The 22346-nt window shown below is 44.8% G+C and overlaps 1 protein-coding gene across 1 annotated transcript; it reads left to right on the plus strand.

The window, feature by feature from the left end:
- Positions 1–66: 66 nt before the first annotated feature.
- Positions 67–22130, plus strand: ACO2 (aconitase 2). Its single transcript, XM_066319783.1, has 18 exons — positions 67–211; positions 5786–5928; positions 6977–7235; positions 9386–9478; positions 11436–11594; positions 11801–11951; positions 13202–13306; positions 13565–13656; positions 13941–14046; positions 15159–15316; positions 16401–16474; positions 17173–17284; positions 17463–17585; positions 17789–17944; positions 19927–20118; positions 20703–20835; positions 21150–21271; positions 21628–22130. The coding sequence occupies exons 1-18, from the start codon at positions 176–178 to the stop codon at positions 21769–21771; spliced, it is 2358 nt and encodes a 785-aa protein (XP_066175880.1). The 5' UTR covers positions 67–175; the 3' UTR covers positions 21772–22130.
- Positions 22131–22346: the final 216 nt, after the last annotated feature.

Genomic DNA, 22346 nt, shown 5'->3' on the forward strand with positions numbered 1-22346 from the left:
TCCCCCGCCCAGAGGAGCCCCGCGGCGGCCGACGGCGCTGTCTCTGTGCGGGGTGTCTCTGGGCGGGTGTGTCCCTGCCAGGACCCGCCGGCCACGCCTCCCCGCGCGCGCCGGAGATGTCAAAGAGGCCGCGTGACGCCATCGCCGCGCGACTCCATCTTTGTCAGTGAACAAAATGGCGCCGTACTGCGTGCTGGCCGCTCGGCTGCGGGTGAGCGGCGGCGGCGGGCGGGGCAGGCAGCGGGCGGGACGGGCGGGGGGGATTGCGCCAGGGGCAGGGTCATTGCCCGCTGGGCGGCCGGGAGGGCGGCCGCACGCCCGCAGCCTCGGGGTCGGGCCGTCCCCGCCTCCGCCTGTAGGTCAGCGTGTCCCCGGTGCGGCCGCACGCCCCGTTTCCATAGCGATGGTGGGGCGCCCGCGGCTTGGGAGGCGGCGGCGTGGCCGCTGCTCGGGCCCTGGAGCGGGGCGTCTCCTGCCGCCGGGCCCGGCCGGCCGTCAAGGTGAGTGCAAGGTGAACGGGGCGCTGGGGACGCGGCCTGGCGCCGCTGCCTCCCCCGGCCGCCCGGACCCCGCCGCGGCGGGAGTCGCTGTCAAAGCCCGGGCCGGCAGGGCAGAGAGCGCGAGGGCGCGGGCCCGAGCCGGGAATAAAAGCTCTTTCCCCCGGGGCACGCAGTTTGCTTTCCCCCGTCTTGTGGTGCTTCCCGTTATAGGCGCGCGGCAGCACAAGGTGACTGACTCCTTGTTGTGTGACTGAGTTGTCTTTTGGCTACTTTGCTTCGAAAATGCTCCTTTTAATACGAACAGAAGCCCCTGGGTGTCAAAGATGCCAGCATCTCTGTATAAACGGGAGCTAGGAAGGCTGAAGAAGCAAGCGGGTCAGGCACATAAAGTGCCTTTTTTTCCAGGGGCCATGGCTCTGATGGTCTTGTCTGTCATGACCTCTAAAACTCACCTTTGCCAGTAATATGATCTTTGCCACAGAGATTGCTTTCCTTGAGACTTTGTTGTGTTTAATATCTACTCAGTAATAAAGTTTTCATGATCTTTTGAAGCCTGTCAGGCAAAGACCACATGCAATTTTCTGTTTAGGGCTGCTAAGGGGTAAAGAAGTCTTTGCTTCCCTGTCATAAATGCAGGCAGTGTAACTTCTCAGTTTGCCACTTGTGACCTTGACCAAGGTGTTCCCTTTTCTTAGGGAACTGAAGTAAGAATTTGGTTGCCTTTTAGTATTCTGAAAGTCTTCTGAATCTTAATTCCAGTTTTGTTATTACTGTCTTACTTTTAGAATGTTTTAGAAATGTATAGGAATCTTTAAATTTAAATGAAGGTTACAGAATAGCACCATTTCTGTTAGGTTGGTGTATTTGTTCTTAGTTGTAAAATAGTTTTTAGTTGGTACTTTGAACAGAAATGACTACTGATTAATTGAAGGCAAATCTTTTATTAGGGTAATAAATTGGTTCTCATTTTAGGGTGTGACATTGCATAAGAACAAGCAGTAATTTGCTAAAATTAATATTGCATGATGCAAAACAAAGATTGTGCTGGCACAGTCGATATGAGGAATTTAGTATTCCAGGAGGTTGTTGTCTATTATCAGGCTCAGGGTGCACATTTCTTCCCCCCCACCCCGTGAAGGACTAAATCTGTGGTGGTCATCAGCCATGCCTCTTTAGGAGGCAGGTTTTTTGCCCCTGTGTGGCAGCCTAGAGATTAATGAAAATGAGCATCACTGTGTCATGGCACATTTTACTGCCATTGGTCCTGTTTGCCTCCCATCCTGGAACGGTTTTGGAACTGGAACTGCAGAGAAAGCTTGCCTCTGGGGGAAATTAATTTGAATTAGCCTGATTTGGACTGACTGTCCTGTTTAAAGTATAGTTCTAATAGCCTCAAAGGGTCAAGATCTCTTTTCTGCCTAATTTCTCTTTTCTGAGGTAATGCTTTTAGTAGCATTCCATTTTTTGAACCACGTTGGCTGAAGATTGACTGAAAGGGAAGACTGTAAAGCTCTAAACTGCCTGAAATATCAGGTTTATTGAAGGTATTGTGGGTAAGTACTGAAATTATGCGTGGGCAGCTTTGTGTATCTGGCAGAAATGTCCACCAGGGCTCAACTGATCTTCAGAACCATTATTTTGGTTTCTCTTTGGAGATGGGTCTAGAAAATGAGCCTGCATTTACAATTTGATTATACCACACTGCTCTTTTTTCCTTTTCTTTTTTTCAGGCTGAGTCATGGTGAATGTTGGAAACTTGGCCAGTGTTCTTAGATCAGGGCAGATGAGGAATGATGGTATTTTGGGTTTCAGCTGGGAGTTCTAGGACAGAGTTCCCATACAGGAGTGCACGTAACACAGTTGCTACTCTTTTGAACACGAGCTTTTGCTCACTGGGCTTGTCTGCCTTACTGGCTGCCAAAATGCAAGTTACTTTCTGAATTCAGACTCCCCTTGCATCTGGAACATTCACTGTAATGAGCTAAATGCAAGATACCTACCTTAAAATCTGTTAAGAGCAGTGTTAGCTTCCTTACAGAGATTTCAGAAATAATGACTCATTTATTAGACTTGGTTTCTTCTGTCTTTTGAGGGAGCTTTCACCTCGTAAAATACCAATAGGCTTAGGAGCCCTGTAATGATTACTGCCATTCCTTTTACTGAAATTTGAACAAGGACACTCAACTGGAGTAAGGGGTGCAGTGCCAGGTGAGAAGAGGTCACTTGGCAGCTGCTTGGTCAGCCTGGAAATTAACAGTTCCTGGATAAAAGGGAAAATTTATAGATTGGTGGCTGCCTACTTCCCTTGGCTGTTGGGCTCTAGGGACTTGTCACTGCTTATTAAAAGACATCATGGAATCCCCTGCAAAGCACTAGTACATTCCCTCTCAGAGAAGAGTGAATGAAGCTGGGAACTGTCAGGCTTGTGACTTTTCCTTAATCTTGCAGTTCTGCCACCCCACTTCTGAGGATGCAATAGACAAAGGACAGGCATGGGAAATTGTCATGAGGGATATATTGTAGATTCTTGCTGAGGAGAGATCAGACTTTTGAACGAGGCAGTTTTTGCTGGGAGGTGGTGGAGCCTTAGACTTGCTGGGTGCCAACATGAGAACAACCATATTGAATCAGATTAATTCCCAACAGAAATATGGGATTAGATTTATATCCTGGTAAAATGAAGATATAAATAGGTGCCTTTTCAAATTCTTATGTAGAGAGAAAAGGTTCTCTAGTCTACTGAAGCTGATTGGTATGTGCAGTTATTCTCCCTGGGCACATTGGCCATTCCAGAAACAGACCATCCAGGCTTCTCCAGACCCAGACAGAATCCTTCACCTTAAACATGCTCTCCTCCCGCTTCTGGTAGCCTGAAGCTGTTTCAGCAGGATTAACTACATTGTATTGCTGATTTTGTGGTTTGCAGGTGAACACTGACATAATATTAGAAAAAATACTACATTTCCTTGGGCCATTTCATGAAGTGAAAAGACCCATAGACATGTATGTTCAAGCAGAAAAGATTTTACCTGAATTTTGTTTGAGAAGTTTTGTTGTGCCTCTTTTTGGAGCGCCCTGCTTCAGATTTCTATTTTAATCAGCTTTGGCCCTAGGCAATACTAAGATGCTGTGAAGCCTCTGCTGTTACTTTTATCTGCATATCTATTCTTCTTTATGATGAATTAAGAAGAAATTACTGGATTAAACCACAATACACTTCCTGGCCTGGCAAAAAGATTATTTTTCCATGAACAGTTGATTAAATACCTCAGTGGGTTTTTTTCCATCCACTCCAGGACCTGGAAACCGTTTTTATCTCATAAGACAGTGAATACCTTGTGAGGTAAAAGAAAAAAAAAAAAGCCAGAACAAAGCAAACATAAAAAGTTATGAGGCAACTAGATAAAGAGCTGCTTTGCCTACTTTGTATGTTAAACAGTGAGAAGCTGGGTGGTGCTTGATTTGATGTGGGTGGTTGTTCTGGGGGTTTTTTTTATTTATTTTTATTTTGCTGGTGGAAGAAGGAAAGGTTTTAAGTCTTACACCTGTGATAAGTTTTGGAAGTTCTCAGAATAAAGTGCATCACAGTGAAATTGGATGAGTGGGTTTCCCATGCACTCATGGAGGAGCAATGCCCTCTTTGTACCATCAGGTTCAGTTTCCTCAGATATTCTTTCATGACAGTGGTGTGCAGCTGCTGTAAGTGTGCACTGCTTCTACCATAAGCTCTTTGTATAATGGCTTAGGATAGTATGGTATGAATGCAAACTGCACCCTTATTGCTGGTGTGCTGACAGCAGTGTCATCTTGCCTAGCTTTCCCAAAATTTTTCTTGCAAAAGATACTAACAAGTGTTATCAAAAGGACAATAAAACAAGAGATTTGGCTAAAAATTGGTGATGTCTCTTTGATTGTGATTATTTCAGGCAATCTTTTCCATGCTGGTAACAAGAAAGCTGGAAAAAATATTCACAGGGAAATATTAAAATGCTTGAACAGGTTTAAAGAATTAATTAGGTTTTTTGACAGTGGTAAAAAAAAAAGGCAGTGGTAGGTACAATGATTGTGTTCTGAACAAGGAATATATGCAGTCACACATGCAAAAGGGGTGTGTACTGCAGCACTGCTACATTTATTAACCTGTACTGACCAAAACTTTGTGACTCTGAAGTAGTGGATGAATAGAAAAAGAGGGATTAAGCTGTAATAATGGGGCAGGAAGAACTCTGAATTCTTTTTCAGTCTGTTTCTAGACTTCTAATGCTGATGACTGAGACTTTGAAAGCATGTAAGAAATGCATGTGCCAGATCCTTGGAAGTTTTTATGGAGGCTGCTGTCTGACTCAGTTTTCAAAGCTGCGTGAGAGCTTTTAGCCCTGGGCACTGACCTGTCTCTTCCAGGTCAGGTGCTGTAAAGGTGCCTCTCCATAGCCTGCCCTTCTCCTGTGTTCCAGGAAACTGTCTGCCAATGGAGGCTGCCAATTGAAATTTGGGCTTTTTTTTTTTTTCCCCTGGCACTTTCTGATGGTGCATTCAGCTCACAGTGTAGTTCACTTGTCATGCAGTTAACTCCCTTGTAGATAAGTGCCGGGCTTTTCCGGAGAGAAAGGTCAGGGTGCCTTTGTGAGAGTGAGGAAAAGAGCACCTGGATCTGTGCAATCAGGCTGGTGGAGCCGATGGGATTTTTCCACACCCTGCTTCTACTGCTCTGTGTTACATTGTAGACCAGGCCTGTACACCAAACTCTCCTTGTGGAAATACAGTAAGTTTTGTAGCAGTATGGAGGGACCCTGCCTAGGAAACTTAGTACTGATGATGGAATGGAAGGGTGTCCACTCAGACCAATGCTGTGTCACCTGCCAGTCCTTCAGTGTCAACTCAATGCCAGCAAGCAAATACAAACCTAGGGATAGTTTGCTTTATTGTTCTTCTCCACCATGACTCTAATGTGTCAGGAGTAGAGTGCTTTCTTAAGAATAGGCTCGGCATTGCCTGAAAGCAGATTTCTCATTTGAAAGCATAAGGCATCTGGTGCAACAGATAAAAATGTGGAATAATTCAGTAAATGCTACCTGTTCTGGGTTACCCTGGTGTCTCACTGTTTAAGATCATATGCAGTGTTGTATGATGAAATCTATTTGGGTACTGTTAAAAACTTTGGCAGTTTTTGTGTTCCTCAGTCTGTAAAATCCCAGTCACAAAAACTGAAAAAAAAAAAAAAATTATTGATATGTTACAGAAACTCACTCTGCAGAGTTCCAGTGCTAACACTCTCCTTTTTTCAGCATGCCTTGAACAGTGGAGTACGACGCTACCATGTTGCTCCCGTCCTGTGCCAGCGGGCCAAGGTGGCCATGAGCCACTTTGAACCTAATGAATACATAAACTATGAAAAGCTGGAGAAGAACATCAACATTGTCCGTAAGAGGTAAGAGAGGAGAAGGGAAGAAGGGAGGGGTCAGTGTATTGAATCGAGCTCTGCAGTGACAGGAGAGGAAGAAAAAAATGTGGGGCCCTGGCACAAGGAATGTTTACCAGGGAAAGCAGCGCTGAACAGTGGCAGTTGTCAATACAGTGACGCATGAGTTGTGGTGTCTCCTCACAGTGGTGGGGCACTGCGGGAAGGGTTGAAGGATATGATGAAGCACTGCAACAGGCAGAGATCCAGGCCATTGCAGAGGAGGTGCTGGAAAGGGCTCCGTCATCTTTGTTTAATACTCTTAATGAGGAGTCTTCACATTGGCCCTCGCTTCTTTCTGGGCAGCAGCACGTGGGCAGTGATTGTTACAGGGTAATGCTTCTCTGCGCTGTGTCCTGCTGTAGGTGTTACATGGGTGGAACAAAGGGCTAGGAATTCATAGTATATGTAAACACAGTGACCTTAATCTGCTGATAGAGGCTTGTGTGCCTGCTAATTTGTCATTCCTGCTCCGCTTATTGTGGCAGTGGTTTGTATGACTTGTCCTTCAGTCTTTGTGTCCCTTGTTAAATGTGGTAGCTCTCATTTCAAGTTGTTGTGTTGATTTAGTTGCTTCTCAGAAGATCGTGCTACGTACATAAATAGATTCCTCAGCTGATACAGCTGCAGGATGAAAGGTCTGAGGTCACAAAACTCCACTTAGTTGTATTTGCTGTGGGATCTGGTATCTGTGAATTGAGTCTGACCTCTGTCTCACCTCTATATGTGCTGTCCTGAAGTATGACTCAAGAAGTGAGCGGTCAATGTTTTTTTCACAGTATAGGAAGATTAAAAAAGAAAGCATAAAATGACATCAGTTCATATGGTTTTGAACTTTATGAACTGAAACCCTTGTTTTTACCATGTGCCAGTTGATATTTCAGTGCTGTAAGACGAGCACGGAGGTTTCTGGGCGCTAATAGGTCTTAACAGTCTGAGCAATAAAGAGAAGCATAAAAAAATACATTTGCAAATGTTGAAGCACACAAGATGCAGATACTAAAATTATTCTCCCCAGGCTTGACCGCCCTCTGACCTTGTCTGAGAAGATTGTCTATGGACACCTGGATGACCCAGCCAAACAGGAGATTGAGCGCGGCAAGACCTACCTGCGCCTACGGCCAGACCGCGTGGCCATGCAGGACGCCACAGCTCAGATGGCAATGCTCCAGTTCATCAGCAGCGGGCTGCCCAAGGTGGCTGTGCCTTCCACCATCCACTGTGATCACCTCATTGAGGCCCAGCTGGGTGGTGAAAAGGATCTTCAAAGAGCCAAGGTCACTATTGCAGAGACTTAACTTCTGTCTGTTTGAAAATGTCCTTCCAGTTGAAGGAAGAGCTTATTTTAAATTTTGTTTTCCCAGAAGGACAGCCAGGAATCAGATATGGTAACAGATTGCCTGTGGTGGTCAGCACTGTTGGTCAGATGCAGCGAAGAAACAGACTTAAGTGGATTTTTGGGAGTTTTTCAGCTCAGATTAATCCAAACAATGGTCCATGGTTTAAAGGACCATGAATGTGGGAGAAACTAGTCTTAAGTTGTTAGTGATGGAAGCCCAGATCACATGTGTTTTGGAGAGAGAGCATATTCATCTAAAGGAGAAAAAAAAAATATTTCAAAGGGAAAAAAGGAAGTCAGATTACTCTATGTTACAGCATGGCAGTGTGAAAAACTTAATGAACATATGTTCCAGCATTGCACTGGTGTATCCTCTGAGAGGGAGGCAAGTAGTTACTTTCCCAAACCATTTGCTAGTGATTATCTGAAAAGCAATAACTGAATCATGTGCAGCTTTCATGGCTCATGGGTATAGTATAAATGTGTGAAAAAGTATGGAGGATGTTGAGTTTTATTTGGGAATTTCAAGGTGTTATTTGTCCAACTGCTGATTCACTGCCATTTTTAAATTTTACTCAACTGCTTTACTGCTTATTCCTCCCCAAATGAGCTCCTGTAATATAGAGAAACATTTATCTCTGACATACCACAATGCATCTGTAAAGGAAATCTTGCTTCTCTGAGTGGACTTAGCCTAAATCCACTGTCAGAGCCAGGAAGAATTGCACCTTGAATGTTGATACTAGGATTTACAAACAGTAAACAGGGGTCAACTGCATTGTAAGATTTTAGTCCATACCTATTCTCAGAAACTTGTGGTGTTGAAGTATCTGCTTTTGGCTTTCTTCAGTGGGCTGCAGTAAAGCAACTTGCACCACTCAAGAGTGATTTGGGGAGTTCTTGCTCTGCTTGTGTCACTCCTAGGTTGTGCCATTGACAGTTTGAGACTTAAACTAAATCAGGCAGCTTCTTTTCTCCCATTCACCTCCTGTTTTCCCCTTTCCCCTATCCCTGTATTTATTCTCAATAGTGCAATTATATTTGCTGCAACCCTGAATTGAGCCGAGTCCCTCCTTTGCCGTTCACACTGAGCAGAGCAAGTAAAGGTCCTGCCTTCTTCTGACTGGCTTCTGCTGCTGCCAGTTGGCACACAATGAATGCTGGCAGGCCAGAGGGGGGTTTGGATTTACTGGGGGAGAGATGCACAGACAGACTGGAATGACCCAACTCCCATGGAAAACAAGGCTTAAAGAGCTGCTGCTGCTTCTTGGGAAACTTCAGCAAATGTGTGCTGAGACAACTCTTCAGTTCTCTCCCCATTCCCTTCATTCTGAAGCTTAGCTGCATGAGAGCAGTCTTTAAGAAATTCTCTCCTTCTAGTGCTTGTCTTACCTACTCCAGCACTCTTCTGCCAAGAGCTGTTAGGATATAATAGTGTCATACTTCCTTGGCAACCATGTGTTTTCTCAGAAGCAATTTTCATAGTGTGACCTCCACCAACAATGGTGACAGTGCAGCAGGAAAGGCAGCATTGTGTGAGTCTTAAAGAGGGGACTTGCTAGAATGACAAATGACACTCACCAACTCCCCTGGCAGTGAACAACTTCCAGTTCCATTTATTAATCTTTAAAAATAAGGCCAGAATATTTATCTAAGGGATTTGAAATGTCTCCAAAGCATCTGTATAGGAAAAAGAACACCTGGTAGAGAAGGAAGGAGATGCTAGAATGAGGGATGGAAACAGGTTAAAAAAACCCCCTGAGAATAGGAAAGGTGAGCACAGCATTTTTAAATGCCTTATTGGCAGGGTTTTCCTTAAATTGTGCTGTTTGGAATTAGAAACTAAAAAAAGATGCTTTCAGTAGAGGTACAAGTGGGATGAAATCAAATGGCCTGTTACAACTGTCTGTCAGACAGTCTTAATCTTAACCTTTTGGTTTTAAAAAGTATGTGCACCTCCCTCCAGCTGCTGCAGAAGTGGGAAGCAAGCTGCAGGCAGGCGTGTGAGAGAGGGGAACATGTTTGAATGAGCTTTTGGTGGAAGAACAAAATGTGGTACTAATGCTCTGTGCTTCCCTCTGTAAATAGGATATCAACCAGGAGGTGTACAACTTTCTATCCACGGCTGGTGCCAAGTATGGAGTGGGATTCTGGAAACCTGGGTCAGGAATCATTCACCAGGTAAAGTGTGTGTTTGCAGTCTTTGAATATGCAGTGGGTCTTTTACCTTAGCGTGGAGAGAGAGCTCAAGTACAAACCCTTAGAGAATTTGGCCAGTTTAGGGAAACAACTTGCTTTGCTCAAGGCAGCTGAGGTTTCTTACTTGCTCTCTCTCAGCTATCTTGACAACAGTGGGGTTTTTTTTACAGGTTATTTTTGGTCAAACTGTAACCTGATGTGTGATTAGGTAGTGCCAACAGCATGCCGTGTGAATCACAGGAGCTTGAAATACCTTAACTGCTTGTGGGCTGGCTCCTCTTAGTACATTTCAGACAGTGTGGTGAGGTCATGAAGCTGGCTACATAGGGTTAATGTGAATTGCTTTTGGTGGTGAGGAAAGCAGCCTTGGGAACATCCTTTTTTTAGGGTCATTATGTATGCATTTAGTTCTGTAAAACCCAGAAGAGTTTATGAGGACGCAACAAAGCAGCACACTGCAAGTACTCAAGAGTGGTGGCACATAAGGAGTTGCTAGGTGAATTTGAATAAAATGCAAAACAGTTTCCAAGTCTGAGATTCTCTTGTTATTACACTTGGATCTGAAAAAGAATGTGATAGTCCCAAGATAACTTAGCACTTAATGAGGCTTTTTGTTTTTTTTAAAGCAAACAAAAACCATCCGCTGTCAGGATGTCCCTAACTTGCTTGTGGTTGGTTTGCTTTGAGTGTCCAGTAGTCATTTTTCATTTTTCCTCTGAGTCTCAGGCAGCAAAAGTTGAAAAGCAACATGAAGCAAAAGGAGTGGAGAGGAGAATGGATGATTGGTAAGCATCCTGTCAGCAGGGAACTTGTGACCAGGTGCAGTCAAGAGCTCTCTGCTATGTTTTCTTAGCTATAAAATGAGTTACTAAGGTTACCTTAACTTAATGGGATGCAACAGATGAACTCTTCAAAAGGTTATGGGAACACCTCAGATCATTTGTGTTCTGAAACCACTCGTAGCATCTGTCATGCAGCAACATGTATGCTGTGGCTACCAGTCTTCTCGTGGCTGACTTTCTCTGGCTGGAGGAAGCTGGTCCTGTTGTATAGCTTGAGTACAACTCTGCCAAAGTTGAGGCCTTGAGAGTGACCTTTCTCACACAAATACGTTAACGTGGCTACAAGAATATAAAGCTCAAAGTTCTGAAAGCAAAGCCTTGGTCTTTTTGGTAAAGGACTGCCTTAGTGCTGTTCAAGCTGTTCTGTGATGCATGTGCTGTGAGTTCTGTGCTTCCCAGAAAGGCTGTCCCTAGGGTTGGTGTGGCACATGTGCAGTGAGAAGTTCATTAGCTTGAGTTCTCTACAGTGTTGCGACCACAGGAATCTCGTTTTCTCATTGAAGAATGGTTTTGTGGTTTTGTTAATAGTTGAAAAGTGTTGCGTGGAACTGGTAGCAGCAATAAGGGAAGGGCAGCCTCTTGGTGTGTTGGTGAGAAGTTCTTCTATGTGATTAAGTTTTGGCTGGCAGCATGGATTGGGAGAGCCTGCTGGTATTCTGCTGCTGTGCAAGCACAGAGGCTACGGAAGGTCTCGCTAGCATTGGATAAGTGAACTGACTTGCTCATTAAGGTTCATTAAGCTGTTCATTAAGGGTATGGGGATTATGGAACAGACTCCTGAGCCCTAACAAAGGTAGGATCTTAGCAAAAGCCTAAACCGGAGGGGGAAAAAAACCGAGATTGATTTCTAATTTTGTTTATTATCCTGGGATGAGCAAGGATCCTGGGACTGAGACTTGGTACCTTGTTCTGTCATTACATCCTCCACAAGGAGTTTGAAACAGAAGAGAATTTCCATTCTAACCCAAAATCAGTTATTTTCTTGCTACTGAAATCTGCAAATACAGACTGACCTAAACTCTTGTTCTTGTCTTCTTTCTGTCTTCCCCCTCCTTTCCCATGAAACAAGCAAGAAAACAATCCATTTTTCTTTTCAGATCATTCTGGAGAATTACTCCTACCCTGGAGTTATGCTGATCGGCACAGATTCACACACCCCCAATGGAGGTGGCTTGGGGGGAATCTGCATTGGTGTGGGTGGAGCTGATGCTGTGGATGTCATGGCAGGAATCCCTTGGGAGCTCAAATGCCCAAAGGTAGGAGCAGAAGGAATACTAAGCTTTGGTGCCAAGGCTGAGATATATGATGTGTAAGGAGCTTGATTTTCAAGCACTGTGTATGTAATGCACCAGATATGATTGCAGTGTGACAGGAATATACCCTACAGGAGAACTATATCCTGTTACCTTTCTGACAGGAAGTGATGTCAGTATTGTTTTTCCCCCTCCTTGATGTTGTTCAGGTTATTGGTGTAAAACTGACTGGCAAGCTCTCAGGCTGGACTTCTCCTAAAGATGTGATTCTGAAAGTGGCTGGCATCCTCACTGTCAAGGGTGGAACGGGCGCCATCATTGAATACCATGGGCCGGGTGTGGACTCAATCTCCTGCACAGGTAAGTCAACACAGATCTCTGAGTGGAGTGTTGGTGGAGCTGGGTCTTGAACTATCTGTGAGGGCTGGGAAGGGAACCAGACAAGAACTAAATATTCTCCCTTAGCCTGGCTCGGCAGTTTATACATAGCAGACTGGAAGAGTGATGTAACAAGATAGCACTCCCTCTCAATGAAAAAGTGACCTCTCTCTATTAAATCTTCTGTAATTCTGAGAACATGGAATGGTTAATTGCGAAGAATCCTGTAAGATGATGTGTCAGGATAAGAATAAGGGTGGATGTATTCCAGTGTATACTTGGAGGGTGGAGATGTTTGCGATAAAGGAATGACGTTTTCATTTCAGCCTAAATAGGCTGTGAAAAGAAAAAAGAAAGGGGTTATGGGAATGTATGTGTGACAGCTGCTAAACAAAGAGCAGAGGTGCTGAGATGAGAAAGCAGTTTGTAACATGCAGTTTATACTAGCATATTGTGGCTCTTGGGTGCTGAATTTGAATTTGAACTAGCAAAAATTGCTGTTCTCTGTAATATGCTAGTTAGGACCAAATTACAAGAAATGTGTCTTCCTTTAGCTTGAAGTTTAGCCTTCAATCTGGACTTCTCTCAATTTGCATGACTTGGCTACAACTTGGAATACTTGTTTTTACAAACTGACAGCAATTTTTGATTTTTCTTCTATGAAATCAGAAGAATTTTATATCTGCTTCTAGTTTGTTAAATGTAAAACAGGAGCTTATACAGCTTCAGTGCTGTGTCCTTGAAAGGGATGGTTGATCCCTGTGCTGTCAGCAAATATTTGGGATTTTTTTTATTGTGTTCTGTCACTGGAAGCATTATATTCAGCCCATTAAATTCCTCACAAATGTCTGGCTCCTCCAGCAAAGATCAAAGAGATGATAGGGAGGGACAGGACATTCATTGCAGGTAGCAGGGACACTACTCACTGCTGTAAATGATTTGATGCTTAGTGCAAACAGGGGTTCCTTGTTATCCCTTCCAGTATCTGCAGATATCACTGCAACTTTTGGCTCATTCCTTCCAAGAGTATGGTCACAGGCACTGCATTGGTCAGAAACGTAGGGGGCTGAGGCAGCCATTATGTTGTCAGTTTCTCTCAGCTGTGGCTTTAAGCTTCTGTGGCTGACGCCCTGATCTCTCTCAGGTTTGCTGTCTTTTGCATGACTTTTGGAGAACTGGGTGGACTTGGACTTTCTGCTTTGATGCTGTGGTCTCTTCTCCCACTTCTGTAGGAATGGCAACAATCTGTAACATGGGGGCTGAAATCGGAGCTACCACGTCAATCTTCCCCTACAATGAACGCATGAAGAAATACTTGGGCAAGACTGGGCGTGCTGGTAAGAGGATTTGGGGATTGAAGTGGGTAGAAGTTTGGGTTCATGTGAAGGTGTATTCTGGGAGCAGTATGCTCCTACAGTCTTGTCTGATGTGAGTTTTGACCTTACGTGGTCCTGTAGGTCATCTGCTACAAGAAGGTAGTCTGTAGATGAAGTGGCTGGGGAATTACTCAGTGGACCCCCTGTGTTTAGTTGTTCTAGACTTTTTCTCCCTCATATTTGCTGCACTTTTCAGATCTTCCTTCTTTCTTATTCCAGATATAGCTGCACTAGCAGATGAATTCAAGCAGTACTTGGTACCAGATTCTGGTTGTCAGTATGACCAGGTGATAGAAATCAACCTCAGTGAGGTAAGGCTTCCTTTCTTCGTGCCACCTTGAATGCTGTGACGTGACTCTGCTTTTGTGCGAATGAGGACCAAGCCGGGAGTTTGATGCAACACCCTTGGTGCTGTGCTAGAACATGTGGAATACATTCCAGGCTGCTTCACTGACAGCTTATGCTCCAGGGCTCATGTAGGAGAATTCTACTTAAACAATTTCCAGATAGAGCTGTGAAAGGAGTTATTTGCTGCTGTGTTTGGGGGTTTTTTCTTCGCTACTGTGATTTCTGACTTTGTCACTGTTTCTTAAAGCTGAAACCGCATATCAATGGACCTTTCACACCAGACCTGGCGCACCCTGTGTCAGATATTGGTGCTGTGGCAGAAAAGGAGGGATGGCCTCTTGATATCAGAGTTGGTGGGTAGCATTTGCTCTTTCCTCTGCCTTCATACTTGTGGCATAAACATTGTTGTCTTGGGATAAGCTGTTGGTCACGTAGCTTGGGATCCAGTTTTTCCACTGCTGCTGTATGTCCTTTGACTTTGGTGCACTGTCATCTCTTCATGGCCATATGAATTTTCTGGGAAAAGCAGGGACCACATGTGCCAAGTGTGTAGGATGAGATCCAGGATAGTAGGAGGGATTTTGATCTCAAGAAGTAGACCAGGTTTTCTTCCATTTTTGAAACTTTTGAATGTTTGGATTGACAGGAATGTTACCCATTGAAGATGGCTTTTGTTAAAAGTCTGTGGTGTGGATTTGCCTGTTGCAGAGATTTGTCAGGAGCATGACTGTCAGCACTCCCAGCAGTTGACTGTTGAATCTTGGGACATAATAAAGTTAGTACTTGCTGTCCTGAAAAGCAGGCTTGCAAATTGATGTACTTGCTTTTGGGATGGTAACTTGTGGGCTGGCTTCTCGACTATTGCTGATGGAGTGGAGGAAGGAATGAAAAGAACAGAAATACACTATAAAGCTGTATTCCAGGTAGGAAGTGTACTATATGATAGTGTTACAAATAAGATACAGTTAGAGCAGCTGTAACTGGAAGAGAATTCTTATTTTGCTGCTTAGCACCAGAAAGCCGTCAGGATGGTATGTGTCCTCATATGTCTTCTTACTATAACAAGTAAGAAGATGTTCTTCTCTTTTCATCATTTCCTCCATTTCTTGCCATCTTAATTTGAAGCTTTTTCTGTCTTTGTGGAACAATACCTCTGTTTGGTTATTTGCTTAACCAAAGTGCAAGTAGGTGACACTCAGGTCTTGTAAAACAATAACCTAGTTAGGTTAGACTAGTGACAGGGTAGTGTGTTCTGACTGTGCAACCTCCAGAGCTGGTCATGGGGTTGCTTGTGACCACGGTGTACTGCTGGGAGGCTTGGCAGTATTATACCTGAAAGCCTTTCAGATTCCTTATCAGCAGAAAAAGTTTGTTGTCCCTTGTTTGTTCTTGTGGGAGACAGGTCAGGGAGAATCCTGCAAGTACCAGGTCTGCAGTAACCACCACCCTGTCTCTGTCACCACAGGCTTGATTGGCAGCTGCACCAACTCCAGCTACGAGGACATGGGACGCTCTGCAGCAGTGGCAAAACAGGCGCTCGCGCACGGATTGAAGTGCAAGTCCAAGTTCACAATCACACCAGGGTCAGAGCAGATCCGGGCCACCATTGAAAGAGATGGTTATGTGAGTATGGCTGCTCTTTGCACTTCCACACAGAAAGGGTTAAATTCCTCAGGACAGTACTCAAGGGGCCAGAGTTAACTAGTGGAGACCTCCTAAACTATGTCTTCACTTACTGCTGGAGGTGCAGCTACTGATGTAGTAATTGGTCTTGTGCTACTGTGCCTGGCTCCTGCCGTCATCTTGACAGTGTTTTGGCCTGTTATCTTTACTACCTGGGCATGTAAGAACAGGATTAGAACTGAACACGGCTGAGGCTGTTGTCAGGAACTGGGGCCCTGAGGAGATAACAGTATGCATAGCAAAGGATGCCCCATGCTTCTGGGATTCTGTAGATGGCCATGGCTGACAAAGGGCTGCAATCCACTTTTATTCCAGTGTATATAAAGAGAGCACGCCCTTTTGTTGGAAGGTAATTCCCAATTTAGACCAAACTTGTGGCAAAACTCATATGGGCTTTAAAAGGAACGTTCCTGTTGAGGAACCATTACCTACTTCCTTCCTTTTTTCTGTGCAGAAAATGTTGTTTTAATTAGCTTTACTATGTAGTAAATTTTAGATGCTGTCATAGTGTGAGGACCACGTCTTTGCATATGGATATGTCCAGCCAATGGCTCTTGCCACCAAGTGGCTCTTGCAACCAAGTCCTTTCAAGTCATACCTTTCCTTACCAGCTGCCCCCTTAATTGAGTTGTTTGCTGAGTCCACTTAGCAGGCACACACACTTGCCTGCACTGTTGCCAATTCTCTCTTTACATGGACAGGAAGTCTATAGAATATTAATCAGACCAGACACTGCCCTTCAGTCAAATGTTTGTAAGGACATTTCCATCAAGCTGGATTGCTCAAGTTGAAGCAGGTAGGGAATGGGAACATCATGGCAAGTCATCCTGTGCTCTGCCCCAGTGTTAACTTACAGTCTTACTGGGGTCAAACCCCGTGGATTTATAAAAGTGACTCAACTGAAACAAGGAAGGGAATTTTCTTAGGTTTGGTGCTTCCTGTTAGTGTCTTCTTCCCCTGAAAGACCAGCCCCAGAAACTCATTCCAGGCATTCTAAGGTGACAAAGTTGTTTTCTGCCCCTAGGCAAAAATCCTTCGAGAAGTTGGAGGGCTGGTTCTTGCCAATGCCTGTGGGCCATGCATCGGCCAGTGGGACAGGTAAAATGAAAGATGGACCTCGCTCTAGTTTTGTATCTTTTAGCTCTCAAAATGCTCTGTGAAGCCTGATTTGATTGTAAATACCACACACTGGTAATTAAATGTTTAAAAGCCAACTAGCCATAGCTGTCTGATAGGTACTGGAGGAGGCAAAAAGAAGTACTACAAATTTATATTGAGACTTTAGATGAATAAAGCTTGCAGAATGGTCACACATTCTGGAGGCTTTTTGTAGAAGGCGAAGAATGGGGAGAAGGATTTTTTTTTTGTCTGTGAGAGGATGGACTGAAGTTTGTATGGTCCTTTTAAAATAGAAAACGTGAATTGGTCCAACTTCAGTCATTGGAATGGCAGGGAGAATAATTCCCAATAGAAGGGATGGGAGGCACATTCTTACATTGCTTTATCATGACTGTCCATGGGATATACAAAGGCAATGTGCTTAGTTGATTATTGTTTAGATAGTTGAACAATAAACAATGTGGGTTGTGAAAACTACTGCAACAACCAGTGTTCGACGTGGGTTTGCATTCATTAATTTTGGGTCTGTGCTTAAGGGAGGAAAACATTGTACAGACACCAGCTTCTGTTTCTAAGATAGTGATTGCTGCCAAAACCAAACTGAGGGATTCTAGCAGTGAGACATCTAGAAGCAATATTCCATTTGGATCTGATCAGCATGTTTGCTTCTTTCACAGGAAGGACACCAAGAAAGGAGAGAAAAATACAATAGTTACATCCTACAACCGGAATTTCACAGGTCGCAATGATGCCAATCCAGAGACTCACGCATTTGTCACCTCTCCAGAGGTAAGAAACAGCCAGAGGAGGGGCTGTGGAATAGTTCAGGGCGCCTGCAGAAGAGGCCCAGTGTGCCTCGTTTAGTAGCTTGGCTGGTAGCTTTGAGACTTAGATGTAGACTTTCAGATGAAGTGATGGGAGGTAGAATATGCCTTTAAATTTGTCTTTTTTTTTTTTTTTCTTTCAGATTGTCACAGCCTTGTCCATTGCTGGCACTCTAAAATTTAACCCTGAGACAGATTACCTGACAGGAGCAGATGGGAAAAAGTTTAAACTAGAGGCACCTGATGCAGATGAGCTGCCCAAGCTGGTAACTGCTCTGTCTGGGGGCAGAGGGAGGGAAGACCTGACACTAGCAGTGTTTTATTTATACTGATGGAACTTACATGCACTGACCCCTTTCTTGACATGTGGTGGTAGAGCTAGAATGGGTGCAATTGCCTGTATTGGCTTGTTTTTCACATGCTGTTGTGAGATGGCTGAGGCTGATGATTTTCCTTTCTTCTTTGGAAGGAGTTTGACCCAGGCCAGGACACCTATCAGTATCCTCCCAAGGATGGCAGTGGGCAGCACGTGGATGTGAGCCCCACCAGCCAGCGTCTCCAGCTTCTTGAGCCCTTTGATAAGTGGGATGGCAAGGACCTAGAAGACATGCTGATCCTCATCAAGGTCAGAAATGACCAGCTATGACTGGTCCGCTTGAACAGGGGTTTGCACAGCAACTGCTAGAAGCTTTGGATGAGCCTTTGAGATACCTGATTCCCTCCCTACTACCACACTGTTACAGAAAGGGAAGCAAGGGTCTTCTTTCTTCCAGGTGTTTCCTTCTAATACTTCTTTCTGTTATAACTAAGTGACTCTTCTCCTTTGGGCTAGGGTTTGCTAATACCATGCAAAAGCAAGCTTGTTGCAGCATGTAATATGATCCTGCCCAAACCATGCATTCTGCAGAATTTGTCCCAGTTATAACCTGCATTGGAAAGGTGGATGGGTTCTTTAACTAGCATCTCTAATATTGACTGTTCTAAGATGTATTTTGTCTGAAATGAGGTCGTTGGGAACTTCTCATCCATCAGTATGCATGTTCTCTTCCCACTGTCTTTGAAGACACATTACTTCACGCTTGTTAAACATTGCAATTTGGTCTTTCAGTAGAGACATGGGTTTCTCCTCCCTGCCTGAGGTGAGTTAACAGATGGAAACTTCAGCTGATATGGTGAGGGGTTCTGAAATGCAACCTCTTAGGAACTGACCTTTGGGAACATTCCTGATTCTCAGTGACAGAGTTGGAGGTACTCCTACTCCTAAGGGCCATATTGCTGTGCAAAGGTTTTTGAAGGGGGCAATTCCTTTATAAGCACTTCAGAACTTACCAGTTAGAAGGCCATTATCTCTGGTTGGGAATTCTGTTCTTACAAGCTGAGAAGGCTTATGTGCAGTTTGGAAACTTAGAGGGTAACACTTGGCATCTTGTTGAAATTTCCCAGCAGGAAGGCTGAGCTGTAGCAGGAAGGGCTTAATTGCTTTTTTTACCTAACAACCTGCTGCTGAGGGAAGTGAGGACACAGCAGGAGATGTCATGGCTAATCTAATCTTTGTAATTTACCCATTGGAAAAGGGATGTTCTTCTTACCCAATGCATGCAGAATGAGCACTGTGTTCTGCCTTTAGAGTGCCTTGATTCTGTAACTGATGCACTTTTCTGGGTTTTGTGCCTTTAAAAAGAGATGTGATGCTCACAGAATGGGTTAGGTTGGAAGGGGCCACAGGGGGTCATCTGGTCCAACTTGCCTGCTCAAGCAGGGTCATCGTGGAGCACATGGCACAGGATTGTGTTCACATGGTTCTTGAATATCTCCAGTGAGGGAGACTCCATAACCTCTCTGGGCAATCTGTTCCAGTGTGGTCACTGCACAGTAAAGAAGTTCTTCCTCATGTTCAGATGGAACTTCCTGTGCCTCAGTTTCTGCCCCATTCCCTGCTGTCCTATTGCTTGTCACCACTGAGCAGAGCCTGGCTCCACACTCTTGACATCCTCCCTTCAGATACTTACAGATACTGTGAATGAGAGGTCCCCTCTCATTTGTCTCTTCTTAAGGCTGAACTGGAGATGCTCCAGTCCTTAATTGCCTTTGTCGCCCTCCCCTGGACCTGCTCTAGGGAGCTCCTTGTCTCTCTTGTACTGGGGAGCTCAGAACTGGACACAGCGCTCCAGAGGTGGCCTCACTAGGGCTGAGTAGAGGGATAGGATCATTTCCCTTGACCAGCTGGCAATGGTCTTCCTAATTCACCCCGGGATACCATTGGCTTTCTTGGACACATGGGCACACTGCTGGCTCGCAGCTTGTTGTCCACCATGACCCCCAGGTCTTTCTCTGCAGAACTCCTTTCCAGCAGGTCAGCCCTCAGCCTGTGCTGGTGCATGGAGTTACTCTTCCCCAGGTGCAGGACCCTGAACTTGCCCTTGCTGAACTTCAGACAGTTCTTCTCTGCCCACCCCTCTAACCTGTTGAGATCTTTCTGAAAGGCTGCAGAGCCCTCTGGAGTATCAACCACTCCTCCCAATTAATGCTTCACAAGTTAAAAGTGTTGAGGAAAGGTCAAGTACCTTACTCCATCCTGAGACATTCTTCTCTTCTACTACGCTTTAGGTGAAAGGGAAATGCACCACTGATCATATTTCTGCAGCTGGACCGTGGCTTAAATTCCGTGGCCATCTGGACAACATCTCCAACAACCTGCTCATCGGTGCCATCAACATCGAGAACGGCAAAGCCAACTCTGTGCGGAATGCATTAACCCAGGAGTTTGGCCCAGTCCCAGACACAGCCCGTTACTACAAGGTGACTCAGAGGGGACCAGAAATGATAGATCCAAGAGGAAGAACTCCTTTAGGCTCTGCACACCTTGCAAGGCATGGGTGTCATCAGACTAAATCTTGCCTCCTGGAATGCTTCACCTGTGACTAGTCTAATGTTTATATAAATTATAGTCTTATCCCCTTTATTCTTTAACACTAGGCTTCAAATCTCAAAAAAATGTCCATTTGCCCTCTGGACAGCTTGGCAGTCCAGAGAATTGGCTCTTTAAGTAGAGAGAAGTTAAAATTTTCCATATCCCTCCAAAAGTAGAGCAGAGGTCATGGCTGGTGCAAACACTGGTCTGGGTTAGCACGGTGGAAGGAGAGGTGGCAGGAAAAGATTTGCTCTGGATCCCAAGAGCAAGCCTCCTCAGCCCTTGGCAGCAAGGATGGCAGTGCCCAACTGCTGTGAAGCACTGAACTCCTTTATTTCTCTCCTTTCTCAGAACTGGCTTCACAGCTTAGCAATGTCAGTGAAGTACTGAAATTAGACGTGTGGGTGGGTATTTATTGTTAATTCCTCACTTGAGTGGCTGCACAAATGTAAATCTGTGTCTTTTGTCACAGAAAATGGGTGTCAAATGGGCAGTCATTGGGGATGAAAACTACGGTGAGGGATCAAGCCGTGAGCATGCAGCACTGGAGCCACGTCACTTGGGAGGAAGGGTCATCATCACCAAGAGCTTTGCCAGGATCCATGGTGAGTCAGGCGTCCCCTGCGGTGTTTGTAAACAGGATCTGTTCAGCTGGAGTGGAAGTGGTGTTTATACTTTGCCCAGGGCTCAACACCCACAGGCATGAACTGTCCCTGCTGACAGACAGCAAGGTGCCTCCTGTCAGGAGTCCTGTTACAGACCTAGTCAGATATGCCACAAGCAAGGAATATACTGATTTTGCTAAAAGACAGTCATTGTTGCCGGAATAGTACTCTGAGAAGCACTGGGCAGCCAGAAAGTAAGCCTGCTTCCCTGGAGTGGGGTCTTAAAAGTGTGGTTGGTGGTTTGTTCTCCACAGAAACCAATCTGAAGAAGCAAGGTCTACTGCCTCTCACTTTTGCTGATCCAGCAGACTATAACAAGATTCATCCTGTGGATAAGCTGAGCATCGTGGGCTTGAAAGACTTTGCACCTGGAAAGGTAACAGTCTGGGTGCCTTGTCATGCAGTTGGTGGCAGGCATGTACCACTGATTTGAACATGAGTGAGTTGTGTGCTTGTGAGGCAGCACTGGCACTGTTGAGCAGTGCAGCCTGCCAGCCAGCTGAGATACGGTGGGCTAAGAGATACAGGGCAGGTCAGAATCAGTGGTGTTCTGAACAGTTAAGAGAACTTGTTGACTTAAGCACAAATGTTCCCTAGAAGGAACTGCAACCTCACTTTTATGTTAAGATCCACCCTGAGCTGCAATTCTGAGTAGGAATTTTCCTGTGTGAAGTTTTAGATAACCTTCTTCCTTGAAAGAGAAGTGAAAATAAAACTGTCTTCTTCCTTTAGCCTCTGAAATGCATCATCAAGCATCCCAATGGGAGCCAAGAAACAATCATGCTGAACCACACCTTCAATGAGTCGCAGATTGAGTGGTTTCAGGCTGGCAGTGCCCTGAACAGAATGAAGGAGCTGCAGCAGAAATCAAGCTAAGTGCGCACAATGCCCCAGTGCAGTGGACTCGATTCAGCTTTGGCATTTTCATGAAAGTGCAATTCCATGCCTACTGTTGGAATAAATGTCTGATCAAATGTAACCATAGCTTCCTTCCTTTTTGTTTTGGTACTTCCTCTTCACTGACACTATGAAAAGGGAGTGCAGCTAGGCTTACTTTTGTCTTTTAAATTCCCCAGCTCCCTTTTTCTATTTTGGCTCAATTTCAGTTCTCCCACAGTTATTTATATTTGGAAATAACCAGTGAAGGTGGATTTGTCTGCTCGGTTGATTGTTTTCTGCCCATTCACTTTACTGATGGCTGAAGACTTAAAATGAAAATAAAGAATGTGACCATCTCTTCTGTCATGTGTTATTGCATTCATCATCCTAATCTCGTCATCGTTGCTGGAAGGGTGGGAAAGAACGTCTTGTAAATCACTGCTATATGGAGAAAAAAGCCTAATCAAACAGTACCTCAGAGTGGTAAAAAAAAAGAGCCCTCACAGTTGTCCTGGACTATTTAGCTCTTGACATTGACCTATTGCAGGCTCCAGTTGTGATTATGACCACCT

This window comes from Sylvia atricapilla, chromosome 5 (assembly GCF_009819655.1).
Source record: "Sylvia atricapilla isolate bSylAtr1 chromosome 5, bSylAtr1.pri, whole genome shotgun sequence".
NCBI classification, from domain to species: Eukaryota; Metazoa; Chordata; class Aves; order Passeriformes; family Sylviidae; genus Sylvia; species Sylvia atricapilla.